The sequence below is a fragment of the Anomalospiza imberbis genome, chromosome 8, assembly GCF_031753505.1.
Source record: "Anomalospiza imberbis isolate Cuckoo-Finch-1a 21T00152 chromosome 8, ASM3175350v1, whole genome shotgun sequence".
In the NCBI taxonomy this organism is placed as follows: domain Eukaryota; kingdom Metazoa; phylum Chordata; class Aves; order Passeriformes; family Viduidae; genus Anomalospiza; species Anomalospiza imberbis.
The window spans coordinates 1,638,575-1,651,679 of NC_089688.1; the positions used below are offsets into that span (position 1 = coordinate 1,638,575).

The 13,105-nt window shown below is 47.2% G+C and overlaps 1 protein-coding gene across 1 annotated transcript; it reads left to right on the plus strand.

Annotated features, from left to right (window-relative positions):
• Window positions 1-10,171: 10,171 nt before the first annotated feature.
• On the plus strand, window positions 10,172-12,720 carry SRGN (serglycin). Its single transcript, XM_068196900.1, has 3 exons — window positions 10,172-10,332; window positions 12,093-12,240; window positions 12,391-12,720. The coding sequence occupies exons 1-3, from the start codon at window positions 10,242-10,244 to the stop codon at window positions 12,602-12,604; spliced, it is 453 nt and encodes a 150-aa protein (XP_068053001.1). The 5' UTR covers window positions 10,172-10,241; the 3' UTR covers window positions 12,605-12,720.
• Window positions 12,721-13,105: the final 385 nt, after the last annotated feature.

Here is a 13,105-nt window from a genome sequence, read left to right on the forward strand (position 1 = left end):
GTCCTTGGAATTCTGTATCCTGTGTCTTACTAAGATACAATACATTTTCACTTTGGCCAAAATAAGTAGTTGTGAACGTTTTTCCATATGAGTGTCTTCAGGAAAAGCACATGAGCAATTGTAGTGCCAGAAGCCAGAGCAAGAAAGCAGCCAACTCTCTTTGTGGTGGGAGGAGATGCTCTGCTCTTAACACACGGTAGAGTATTCACAGGCTACAGGTCCCGTCCCCTAGTGCTCCAGACATTTGCCTAATACAGCTTGATGCCGTGGATGGCTCAGGGAGCCCAGGTGCTGCTCCTGGGACCTGTCTGAAGTTGTTGGAGATGAAATACAGGCAGAGCACACAGTCCAGCTGCATAGCAAGAGATGATGGCCAGAGCCTCCAGGGGACATGGTGCAGGTGAAGGAGGAATGTGGCTTTGTGCAGTAGTGCACCCACAGTCCTGTCGCTGACGCGGCGACAGGGTGGGGAGATCTTCACAGCACTAGAGGGCATTGAAGGGGAATTGTCAAAATAGCTGGATTCTTCTGGAGATTGAAGGGCAGGAAATGTCACATTTGCTTAAAGGGTGTGAGGGGAAAGCATGTACATCTGAAATGTGTGGTAAAAATATCTTCTGCAAAGAATTCTACAGGCTAGACTACTAACCACAAACAGGCCAACAAATGGGTGCTGGAAATGAGCAGCAGCAAAACTCAAAACTAGACCAGCTACTTGTGTGCCTGTAGAATCAGGGAGAGAGTGAGTGCACGTGCCTGTGTGCGTTTTTTGTTTTACTGAATAATTGTCTAGTCAGCCTCTAGGAGTTTCATTTCTGCAGTCAGATCTTTAATTCAGATTTTCCTCTGGCCTGAAAGTAAGACAGCCCTAGTTTCTCAGTAAAACATTTCCCAGCAGGCTGTATTGCACATTGTTGTTGTCTGATTTCAGTTAAAGCTAGTGTGCACTTCTACCACAAAAGAAAATATTAAAATTTTTTCTACTAACTTTTAGTTTCATATTCAAGTAGAAGGAAGCAATATATGTTTGGAGTAGATGTTTGGGTTTTTTTTTCCTTCTATACTTTTGCCTTTGAGCAAATTTTGTAGAGCATCATCATTAGTTTTCTTGTAATTTGGAGGAGGATAGTTTGTGGGCTATCCCAGCATGATTTTTTTTTCTCCTTCAAATACAGGTCTGAAGTAAGTGTGAAAAATTAAAAATTACCTGCAGGTAACTGCAAAGCTGAATGAAGTGCAGGGTGATGTATGCTTTTTAACCATCAGATGTATCCCTTTTGATCATTTGATGTATCCATTTTAACCATCATCAGGTGTGCGGAGAAGCACCCCGAATCCACAGAAACCACAGTGAGAGCTCAGCAGACAGGTAGGAGTAGGTCCAGAGTTAAGAAGGCCTGCTGTAAGCAGGATCAGAGCTTTTTCAGCACAATCAGTGCGATTGGCACTGTGGCTTGGTGAGCTCTCTCCTCTGAAGATACCCAGAACACTTCGGCTTTCCAGCTTTTTAAAAAAATATATTTAATATAAATGTATATGGAGTTACAAAAAGCAGTTATGCCAGTTCATCTCCCAGACTAAATGTTCAAGGCTTCTGCCAGCTAATTATATTTTATTACTGGAGTCTGCATTGTGCCAGATGCTTACCAAATACTATGCTGTGCTTCTTTTAAGGCATATCTTTTTAAGCAGACCCTTTGAATAATTCCTGTTTGTCCAATGATTTGAGAGAATGAACTTATATAAGATTCTGTATTTAGTTAAAAAAAAAAAGGAGGTGAGGAGCTTGTTGGATTAGGCAGCAAAGCTCCCTTCAGGAATGTTGAGTTTTAACTGTAAAGTATGTGTGAGGTCAGGCATTTATTTCAAAGATTAATTGAAGATTAGGTTCTTGTGAACTCTGCTTAACCTGCATTTCTATTCCTTTCTGTACAGCAAAAAAGTCTTACAACTGAAACCTCCTTTTTGTTGTTCTACTAGTTTTTTCTCCTTAGCCAGCATAAAGCAGCGAGATTTACAAGAAGTCCAAGTTTCTGCAGAATTCCTGTCAAGTGTGAGATCAGAGCTATAACCTCAGTGTACTTCTTCAAATGGCATGCAGCACTCATGAGAAGTGATTTGGTTTGATTAAAACCAGTTTTATTTTAATTGAAGCGCTTAATTCTTGTGCTGGCTTGCGATATGGTAGGTGCTGTAAAATGGAGTGATGGGCATGGTTGTGCTGTGCTTCAGGATTTTGTGAGAGAAAGAAACCAGTGCCTTGTTCTGTCTCCCTGCAAGGCTGTCAGAGCAGGCTCTTTGTGTTTTTTTTCTCAAGGAGCCTGGACTGGAGGAGAGCAGCAGGAGGTGACTGCTGTGACCTCTGTTGCTCTTAAGACATCTGAAGCAGTGGGGCAGTGGGCAGAATTCTGCCAGCCAGGAAAGCAGGTCCCCTGTGTTGCGAGGGCAGCTGCTGGTGCTGCTCACTGCCTCCGTGTGGCCAAAGCTCCCCGGGCTTCATTTGTGCTCCTGAAAGCTCCCGGGTGGGGAGGTTTGGTCCTGGCCCAGCACAGGCTCGGTGTGGATGGTTTCCTGCTCTGTGAGCACATGGAGATGTGTCAGTGTGATGGTGCTTCCACCTCCAGAAATACTGTGGCAGCCTGGTTAGCCTTGACACCAGACAATGACAAACACCAGTGATCTTGTAAACACCAAGAGATGGCTTCACCCATCTCTCTTTTGTTTGGGGTTTCCTTTCCGGTCAGCCATGAGGGAGCAAAGATGACCTTTACTTGTGTGTTTCTATAAAAAGACTGAGAAGGTGTTTGCTGGATGTTTTCTGTGGAGCTGTTCATTATAAGATGCCCAGATGTGGTCCTGCAAAGGAGGATGTAGCTAGTCTGACAGCTCATGAGGCAAACCCTTCTGCAGTCTTGAAATTACAGAACTAAAGACTGTTACGATAAAGCCAAGTGCATAAAGTTGTGGTGAGAAGCATTTGTCAACTTTTTCCTCTTCTATTGCAACATCTATGGCTATTTTAGAGCTTGCTACAAATGATGAATTTTTGGTTTGAAAAGTGCTTTTACGTACTTCCCAGGAACTCTGTCCAAAGTGCCTCCTAGTGCGTTTCATTTTGCAGTTTGGTGGTTTCTAACTCCTCCTTGTCATGGGTAGGTGCAAAAACAGTGGTTTCCTGAAGAGAACTATTTGCCTAGCTGCCTTTTTTCCAAAACCATTGTTTGGCTGTGCCTTTGCAGCTGAAGAGCCAGGCAGACTGCTGGGATATGAAACACAGCACCTTTGGAGAACATGTTGCATTCATTCAGAAGAGAAATTGTCTGTGCTACTGATTGTTTGTTTGGGAAGAAGTAACTGATAAAGCAGTCCCTTAACACCAAAGGTTTTAATAATTTGGGTGTTTATAGCAATGTTTTAAATACCTAGTGCTTGGGTTTTTGGCATCTGGTGTGCAAAAAAATACAGCAAAGTATTTTTACATGCTTACTGTTGCTGTGAAAGAGATTTACTAGTTGGCATTGGATCAGGATACAAGGATTTTGCTATCTGAGGTTTTTAATGCAATTTTCAGCAGAAACAAAGAGGAATTGGATGAGTGATAAGAGAAAGACTAGGATAGGCATGTGATGAGTGAGCTGGTGTTAGTCTCTGAATACTGTAAGAGGAGTACAAAGTGCTTGTGTCAGAATTATTCTGAGATCTCTGGGTGAAACGCATGGGGCAAACAAAAAAAAATGAATGAACAAGATAATTTTCTGCAGACTTAAGTGTCTTGGAATGGAGCAAGAGCAAAAGGTTCCCAGGCAGGGTCTCAATCCACTCTGAGGCCATCTCTGGGTTGCCACTGGGTTCAGCTAACACCAGAGGATTTTCACAGCAGCCCATGTGGAAATGCACTCAGGTGGGCCCAGAGCCTCCTTCTGCCTGAATTCCAGGACTTTTAAAATAGATGAATCACTAGTAGTGATTTCTAGTGCAGACAAGGAGACAGAAATTGAGATACTGCATCGTGCCAGCACGTGGTCTGCAGACAAGGAGGGGACAAAAAAACCAACGGAATCCCTGGGTAGCAAAGTTTATTTTTAAATCAAGTATTTGCCAATAGCTTGTGCATGACACCTGGTAAGTATCAGACACTGCTTGCCTGTCCAAATCTGAAACTTTTGGCAAATAGGTGTCAAACACTTTTTAATGTCTCCATGCGCTTTGCCTTAATGTTTTCTTATGGTACTGAGCTGCCAAGTTACCTAGGGCTCATGAAAAGACATTTTGCTTCTCTCTGCAAAGGCACAAGGTATTACAAGTGCAAGGGTCTTGAGACTGTCACCTCCCTGGCCACCCTGTCCTGACCTCCCTGCTGCACCCTTTGCTGGAAATGTAGCATGAGGTGAATCTTGCCCCAGGCTTCAGCTTTCCCTGCTGACTGACCCCCAAGTCCTTGAAGTAAGAAAAGACAAAACATTTTTTTTTCCCAGTTAATGCAAATTATGTTTTCAAAAGGGATGTGCTCATCTTGAAAGGGGGCAGAGCAGCTTTGTCAGCACTGCAGGTTCTGAACCTGAGGAGCAGCAGTTTGGAGCCTTTTGCTTTGTACTGCAGCAGCATCCACCCAGAGAGCACCGAGCAGATCCTTTAAAAAGATCTTGGAGGCCTGGGGAGTGCCAGTCCTACGGGGGAGAGGCTCCTGTGGCAGAGGTGATTTTCCTGCTTTTCCTCATGCTTCTCTTCTGTCACATTTCGAAACAAAAGGATGCTTCTACTAAATCAAATGTGCTTAAAGCTAGCTAAGAAATGCCTATAACTGCCTTGGTTGATAGGGAAAAAAATACTGTTCTCTTTTAATGTAAACATAAATTCACCTCTTTCTGCAACAATTCAGTGAAGATCACAAAGCTACAACTCCAGGCTGGTTAACTGGAGCCCAAACACCAACTCTGCTCCACTCTACACACAGGATGGGAGCAGCAGGTCTGGTTCATGGGGAGACCTCCACAGGAGAATCACTGCTTCCAGTTCCTCTTCATCTTCCCAAATTTACTGACGTCCTCTCTCCCCACACAAGGTGTGAAGTTTGTCTGTGTCACCAGTGGTGCTTGTACATAGAAATAAGTTTGAGTTGTGCAGGCAGTGGAGGCAAGGTGAGCTGCTTGGGGTGGATCTATGGGCAAGAGCCCAGGGCTAACAAAAAGCATCTAAAAGCTGCTGAGAAGCTCACTCGTGTGAGGCTGTCCTGTGCTGGAGAAACCATCTGATGGAAAAATAGCTGGGCCTAATTCCTGGATAGCTGGGCTTGAAGCAGGAACACACAGCAACACCAACTGGTTCACAGTTCCTGAGAAGCAGTGCAGGAAAGGGCACCGTGCTTTGCTTTGAAAACGTCTTTGTACCACCATCCTTCTCTCCCTTGTTAATTCCTTCTGGGTTTAGGGGCAGTTTCCCAACAAATCCTGTGTGACCCCTTGCTCTGCTGTGCAGGTCCTGCTTGCACTGCAGGGCTGGTGCTGCTCTGGATGGACTTGTAAAGGACAGTCAGCTGCCGAAATTGCCTCCCTAATCAGTAACCAGAGCTTGGCTGCTGTGTCATATCTTAACAAGCTGTTGCTTTTAAACTTTTAGTCCTGAAATTGCCAGCCAAAACCTTCTTACTTCTGTGCTTCAGCAGGTGGAAACAGAAAGCATCAGCAGTCCCAGCAGCAAGGAAAGCTGCTTTTTTCACCTGAAGGACAGGCCTGTTGCTTGGTTAAGTTTCTGGGAGAGAGGGGAGATTGCCGATGGGGAAAGGTCGTTGGCAGCTTCCTGTCTGTCAGCAGCTGTGCTCACTTTTGATGAAGTTGTGGCTTTCCAGCAAAGATCTCCCCCTGCACTTGTTGACCTTCACCATGGGAAGAAAAAAGGAGTTGTTCTTCTGTGAGATCTAGATGGCAGTGAGTGCCTGATTTCTACAGGATAAGTTTCTTCAGTGCTTTCTTACAAGATCCAAATCTTATCTGCAAGGACCAGGCCTTGATGCTGCCCTCAGAGGAGAGAGGGAGGCACGAGAAGTCGAGGAATGCCTTGGACTGCCTGGGCCGTGATGCTCTGGGAGCAGGGGTGAACACGGCTCAGGCGCTGAGTTCAGATGTGATCCAGGTTGAGAATTAATTTTTACTCAGGGCTGGATTTAGAAATTACCCCAGCTGGACCCAAACCTCTCTCTCTGGGTTGCCAGCTCTTTGCTATTTTGAAGAGGAGAGATTTTTGCTCTCAGTCCCCAAAGGTTGGTTGGTTGAACATGAGCTGGTGGCAGAAGAACTGCTTGCCTGGAGGGCAGCTCACTTCTGAAGGGCATCAAGGGTGATTTTGGGCATTTAACAGTGCAGCTCATGGGTATCCCTGAGATGGACCAATGTGCTCAAGGCTTGTTAGATATCCAGGTCTCATGAATCTCATCCCACTTCAGCAGTGAGTGTCAGGGAAGAAAACTGTTCTGCCTTCCTAAAAGGCGAGATGGGCAAAAGAAATTCTCCTTGTGTTGAAGCTGGCTGCCATTCAGACACTCTCCCCGGTGCTCTAGCCCCTATTTTTTTTCTGTTGCCATCATTCTCTCTTCACTCTTGTTTCCAGCTCTGTTTGTAACAGATGTAGCCTTTTCTGTACTGGCTACTCCCCAGAGCAGTGACCTGTAAAAAATATGTATTTCTACTTTCTCGGCAGAGCAAATAAAGAGCTGAGCATCACAGGCAGGGCCCAGCGCTTCAGGACCCTCCCAGTTGCTCCAGCTGTCTGCTGGCTTTGCTGCTCCATGGGAACGAGTGTTTGAGGGGTGCAGGGGTCAGCTTGGATTCCCATGGAAGCCAGGGCCGAGCTCCTATCAGCTAAGGCAGGGGAAAACCTGACCCTGAGAGCAGAGCGACCCCACAGCAGTTAGGCTTTATCTGTTTTCTGAGCAGTTGTCAATGAGAAACTTCTTTATCAGCACCCTGCCTGGACAGATAGTGCCTTGCCTTCGAGCCTCCCTGATAAGCACCAGGACTGGGGGTGCCCCTGCACCCATGGGAGTCCGTCTGTCCATCTGGCTGCCTGTCAGGAATTCAGGCAGCAAAGTAAACCTGTGCTGCCTGCTGAGGAAAAGCAGCAGAGGGAGTGGCCTGACACTGCTACGCCAGACTACTCCTCTGGACCAATCTGCTCCCTCAGCATTTACCTGGGCTCGAGCAGAGAAGGGGTTGATGTCCAACGATTTGGCTGAACCACGCCTGTGATGCCCCGCTGGGCTCCTGCTGGGATTTCCTTTTGCCCCATATTCTGCCTTCCTCAGCAGAGCAGATATCCTTGTGCCAGGCACTCCTGCAGTGTGGTCCACATTTAGTGATGTTACTAAATGAGTGATTAGTCCTGAGCTCCTGAGGGAGATACAACAGCCCTGAAAGTTACTACTAAGGAGCAGTTCCTCACTTTAGATTTTGAAGTGTTTATTGTAAGACTACTCCCAGATTTTTCAGGCATTTAAGGGGAAGTCCTGGGTGTCTGCTCAGGGGTCTGGGTGCACAGTGTCAAGGCAGCCTTCTCCCTCCACCTGCTCCCCACTCCCCAAATTAATGCCTTACAAAAATGCAAAAGCAAGAGCTTTGCAGGTTAAGAAATCTGCTGTGATTTGAAAATAATGGCAGCACTTCAGTGCAGGCCAGGAGCAAACCGTGCTCTCAAATACCTGCTCCTCGTTTATTTGCTTCTTTTTGTAGGCCTGTTCTGTTGGGATATTTAATCTTTCAGTTTGCATACACAGGATCTATGCAGGAAGAACATTATCCTATGAATCTTTCTCACAGTTTATGGAAGGCAAATTTGAGGTAGCTGACCTTCATATGGTGACTGTGCTCTTCTCTGCGGATTTAAAATATTTAACTTAAAATCCTGTTTGTCTTGAACTCTGATAGTCATGCCATGGCATGTTTCAAGGTCAGTGTTCCAATATAGTTTAGCTCATGTGTTGTTCTCTGTTTAAAAAAAGAAAGTTTGTTAACTTGAAGCAGTTTGTGGCCTCTAGCCTAAGATGAGATTTTTTAAAATTAGAGCTGATTATTTTCATTGTATGTCTTGAGTGATTTACAGATGGTGTTCCTTGGGCATCCCACGGCACTCCGCAAAGGGCATGCTTTACTTTTAACTCCTGCACATCCCAGACTGTTTCAGATCCAGGTCTCCAATCACTTCCATGTTTTTAGGAAGGTGGAAAACGCTTCACTTGCCAAGCGCAGCAGGATGTGGGCACTGGCAGAGCGCAGCAGGGCAGGAGATGGGCACAGGCTGCTCCCCCCGCAGGCTTCAGGGCCCTGTTACACAGATGTACGTGAGACAGGGGTGAAACATTTGCTTTGGACTTCCCACAGCTACCAATTGTAAAGCGATCTCATTTCCTGAGGTGTGCTGCAGACACAGAAAAAAATAACAAAACTGTGTGGCAAAACTGCCAGTGCTACAAGTTCCCCCATCAGCTGATGGTACAAGACAGACAACTCGAGATCTCCCTCCAAATACAGGGAATGTGCGGCTCCCCTACCCACAGCAGCTCCCCCAGCTGGGTGGGTGGAATCCTCAGTTGCCCATGACTGTGCCCACTGCTGGGCATCGCTCTGGCTTCATCCCATGGGCATCCAGTGCCATGGTGGAAAATGCAAAAATAGCCAGTGGAGTTTTTGTTTCTCACACGGGGGCTGTTTGTGCACGGAGGAGGGGTGTGGAACAGCTCAGCGTGTACCCGTGATCAGCAGAAGGTGAGAGGTGCTATTGCAGGGATGGTTTCCGCAGCCTCCAGCAAGGGGAGGCTGATCATCTCCCTCCCGTGGTTGCCCAGCTTCCTATTGATGCTGAGCACTGCCTTAAACCAAAAGAAAAGAAAAATGAGCTGATGCTAAAAAGACGAAGTAGAAGTGAGGGTGGTAATAAAACCCACTGCACGTGAGTCCTTCTGCACCTGCTTGGTTTGAGTCTCCTATTTTTCCCATGCCAGAGAAAAAAGCCCATGTGCAGAGGGTCAGAAAGCTGAACACGCAACTCAATTCCTCAGTCCGGTGGTAAATCCCAGCCTGGAGAGGGGAGGGAGTTGCTGGAGTCTCTTCTGCTGCTTCATGGGCTTTTGGTGGAACACCATGCCCTGGGGAAAGTCACGGCTCAGCCCAGATCCCCACTGGGGGCCTCTGTGGACTTTCCACCACATAAAAATAGATTTACCACAGACAACTTGCACTATCAGCCCCAGGAGCAACAGGGTTCTGCAGCACGTGGGGCCCACACCTCAGTGCCCCAGTTAATCCAGCAGCACTCTGTACGACAGAAAAAACTCCACTGCCTTGATAAGCTCTCTGTTTGCCATTTCTTCTGAAGTGAACTCAAGCCTGGTTTAATCACAGCCAAAAGGCAAGCAAAAGGTATGAGCCAGCTGAAAGGGAGCTTCTATTTTTCTGTCTATATAAGAGCTTTCATGGCTTTTCAGATGTGTACCTTGTGGAGCCACACGTGATCTAAACCCTTTGCCACGTTCCCTGGGGCACTTGCACCACACAATGATAATCTGGCCAAGCAAATTGCCTGTGCTCTTCCAGAAGGAGATGATATGTTTCTACCAGGACATATTATACATTTTTTTCACTTCCACTGTGAATAGCTGTGATTCTGCATTCAAAAAAAAAAAAAGAAAACCTCAAGCCTGGCATGAGATTCCAGAGATAATTTACTTCTGTGGAAAAAGATGATTCCCCAGTTAGTGAAACAAGCACTGACTCTGAGTAGCTGGCTTCTAACCAGTCTGGTGGACTGGTGAGGGCTTGAGGCAGGGAAAAGCAGTGCCAGTGCCAGTGCCAATGCAAAAATGCAGTTTTTGACCTAAAATCAGGGAACATTAAGCACTGCCTTTTCACTCTGGAGCCCTCTCAGCACTGGGCAGAGACCGGGTGGGATGTGTGCCTTGACCACGGGCCGCTGGCAGCACCACCTTCAGCCCATCATGGGTCCTGGGTTTGCTGTCCTGCTTGGGCAGAACAGGAGATGAAGGCAGAGGAACTTTTAGTTTGGACTGATGAAGGCAGGAAGGCCACAGTGCTGGGCTTTTCTGTTCAGGTCTCACTCCCGTCAATCAGGAAGTGGTGACGCAGGTTTATGGGTTGGGTTTGAGGTTTTGGAAACTTTTTCTAAAAGTCGATCTCCTCGCTCCGTCTTATTTCTGAAGTGTGACGCTGTGGTGAAGGCTGGTTGCGAGCAGAGGGATGCCAGCCAAGATGCAGCTCCTTATCAGATGTAACGGGAGGATTTTCCTGGCTGTTTGTCTAATCCTCTTTGTGGGATACACAGCACAAGGTAAAATGGGGCGGCTGTTCTCGGTAATCCTCTTTCTGGGCTATGCAGTGGAGGCCAAGTAAGCAACCTCCGAATTTTACAAACTGGCCTTCTTTTGGGGGTAATGAGATCTACTCAGAAAGTCTGTTTTGCTAATGTTTCCTTTTCTGGGTGGGGGCGTGGGGGGTGAGGAATGGCAAGAAAACGTGCTTTTTGCAATCGGAGCATTTCAATTTTTGACAAAAGACTTCATAAAATACTTTGTTGCATGTGTGTATGTTTTCAGTCTATATATCTCAACATATATTTTTCTAAATGTCCCTTCCATAGTGGTCTGGTTACCGCTGTTACTCAGTTAGGAGTTACAGACATAGTGTGTAACAGTTCCCGTGTCATAACTCGTACGGTCTGCTTTCTGGGGGGAGCAGGAAAGGAAACTAGTTGTAAGTATGAGGAAACTAAACGGTTTATTCCGTAAAACATTGCAACATACACCACTAAAATGACAAAAGGGAAATACTGATTCATGATGCTGTGCCCCATGGATTTTTTTCTCATGAGAACAACTGCTCTTCAAGCACGTAGAGTATAATTTGTCCACAAACCAAAGCTGTGATAGCTATAGGCTCTCAGTATGTATTACCACTCGGAGGCTGATCTTTGAGGGATTATGGTCTGCTTGTTCTGTGTTGCTTATTTGCAAATTTTTCAGCTGCAGCTGTTTGTTTTGTTGCCACTGTTATTATTAAAAACCTTCTTAATAATAGGTGAGGGGAAGAAAATAGGTATGAAAAAGGAATATACTGTAGAGGCAGCAGGAATTTACACCTGTGAGATCTTTTTTCTTTTACAGAAGAGTGTAGGAGGTAGCTGAAAGTCATCCAGTACATTATGGAAATATATAGGGCAATAGAGAAGTGTAATTACAGAATGATATTCCCAGGAAACTGAGAAAAAAATAGATAAAATGCCAACAGGTTGAGAATGCACCAGGAGGTTTCTGAACAAATTAATTACACGAGACCAAGAGGAAGGATGAAATGTCACTGCTCCTATCTTTATTATGTGATCCTTATTTTGTCATTTTGGTGTTTTTTGAAGACCCACATTTTCAGTGACAGCCCCAATCAGGCACCTGGGGAGCACCAGAACTGGAAACCTGGGTTTACAAAACCTTGTTGTGTCTAGGAGACACCTGAACTGTCTCTCCTCTGGCAAGTGCTCCCAGAGCCTCCATAAACCCCAAAGCTGCTCCCGTGGCACACTTGAGTTTCTCATGTCCCCACCAAAATTCAACCTGTTGAAGTTGAAGGGGCATGGCTGGAGCCAGCTCTCTGCTGGGTGCCTTGTCCCCAGAGGTGTTCACATTACTTTCACATACCTCCGCCTTCAAGGAGAGCTGCAGGAGGCTGAGCCCCCAGGTCCCCCGTGGCTGTGCCATACTGTGAGCTGGGGATGAGCCTGGCTGTGACAGCAGTGCTTTCCCATGGACTTCCTGGTGCTGTGTGTGAGGGGATTCCCTGGGATTTTTCATGGACTTCCTGGTGCCGTGTTCGAGATGTGCCTGATGTCTCTGATGACAAAAACGCCACTTAGGATGTCAGTAGCCATTTAAAAAAAAATTCTTCATTGTTACTTTACTTTTCCGGAGGTTGAGCAATCAGGGCCACGCAAATGACTTTCATCCGCTCCTTTTAGCCTTATTAGGTGCTCATAAAGTTTGTAGGACTTGGTGAATAATGTTCTGGTCCGCGTGGACAATGTGTGGCTGATTCCATCAGGTGCTCCGATGCAGAGGGCGAGGTACAAGAGGGTGAGGTGCCGGCCTGACGCCTGGTCTGCCAACTGCATCGAGGAGAAGGGGCCCTGGTTTTACATGCCCTCCGGTGGGGCCAACAGGATCCTTCCTCCCGTGGCAGACCCGTCCTTGTAAGTTCATTTGCCACGTGATTGTCATTAATGCTAGCACCCCAAAATGTACTATTCCTGCCTTGACAGTCCTGTCACGGCGTGGCTCGCCCACGGTAACGCGAGGCTTTGGTGCGTTCATCTAAGAGAGAAAAATGCACTGTGTTTCAGGATGAAGCGATACCAGGAGCTGGGCGATATATTCCCTCTCTCAGATGAGGATTCTGGCTCTGGGCCCAGTACCGTGGTGGAAGCAGAGCCAGCCTCTGGGTCGGGGCTTGGTGACAATGACAGCTTCTCTGAGGCGAAGCTGCCTGTTCTCCTGGAGAGCCTGCGAGGCAGGGAGCTGAAGGAAAAGCTGTCGGAGGAGGATTTGCTGCTGTAGGGCTGGAGACGTCGTCCTCACCTGCCGCTCGCTCGCCTCTTCCCCAGAGCCTCACCTGACAGCCACGAAGCGGTTTTAAACCAGCATCAATAAAAACCTCTGCCTTAAGATCTTTACTGCTTTCAATACTTACTAAAAGCATTGTTGTTCAGTCTGAACTGCCTTTTCATGTGTGCGCGTGCAGCAGCCATCCCAGTGGGGGGAGCAACAGTGACGGGCGCGCAGCCAGCTCTGTGGGAAAGTCATCGTGCTCTGAGGGGATAAATTCCAACCCTCTGCGCGCTGGGAGCCGCCTGCACTTTTCCAGCGGTCAGCCAACCGCGTATCCCGAAAAAGAGCGCCAAGTCCTGCCAAAAGGAGAGATTGGTTACCGCGGGTACGTCCTGAGGGGACCCCCGGGCGCTGCCGCCTCCCGGCCGCCAGGCGGCGCCCTCCCGGGGCGGGCGCGGAGCTGGAGGGGGCGGTCACGTGCGGCGGGGCGTGGTCCCGGCGGGGGATGGG

What these genes read in the sequence shown, in the direction of transcription:
- SRGN (XM_068196900.1), top strand. Translation starts at nt 10,242, where the DNA reads ATGCCAGCCAAGATGCAGCTCCTTATCAGATGTAACGGGAGGATTTTC. An exon ending in TGTGGGATACACAGCACAAG is followed by an intron (nt 10,333 to 12,092) that starts GTAAAATGGGGC and finishes TGATTCCATCAG; the next exon opens with GTGCTCCGATGCAGAGGGCG. An exon ending in CCCGTGGCAGACCCGTCCTT is followed by an intron (nt 12,241 to 12,390) that starts GTAAGTTCATTT and finishes ACTGTGTTTCAG; the next exon opens with GATGAAGCGATACCAGGAGC.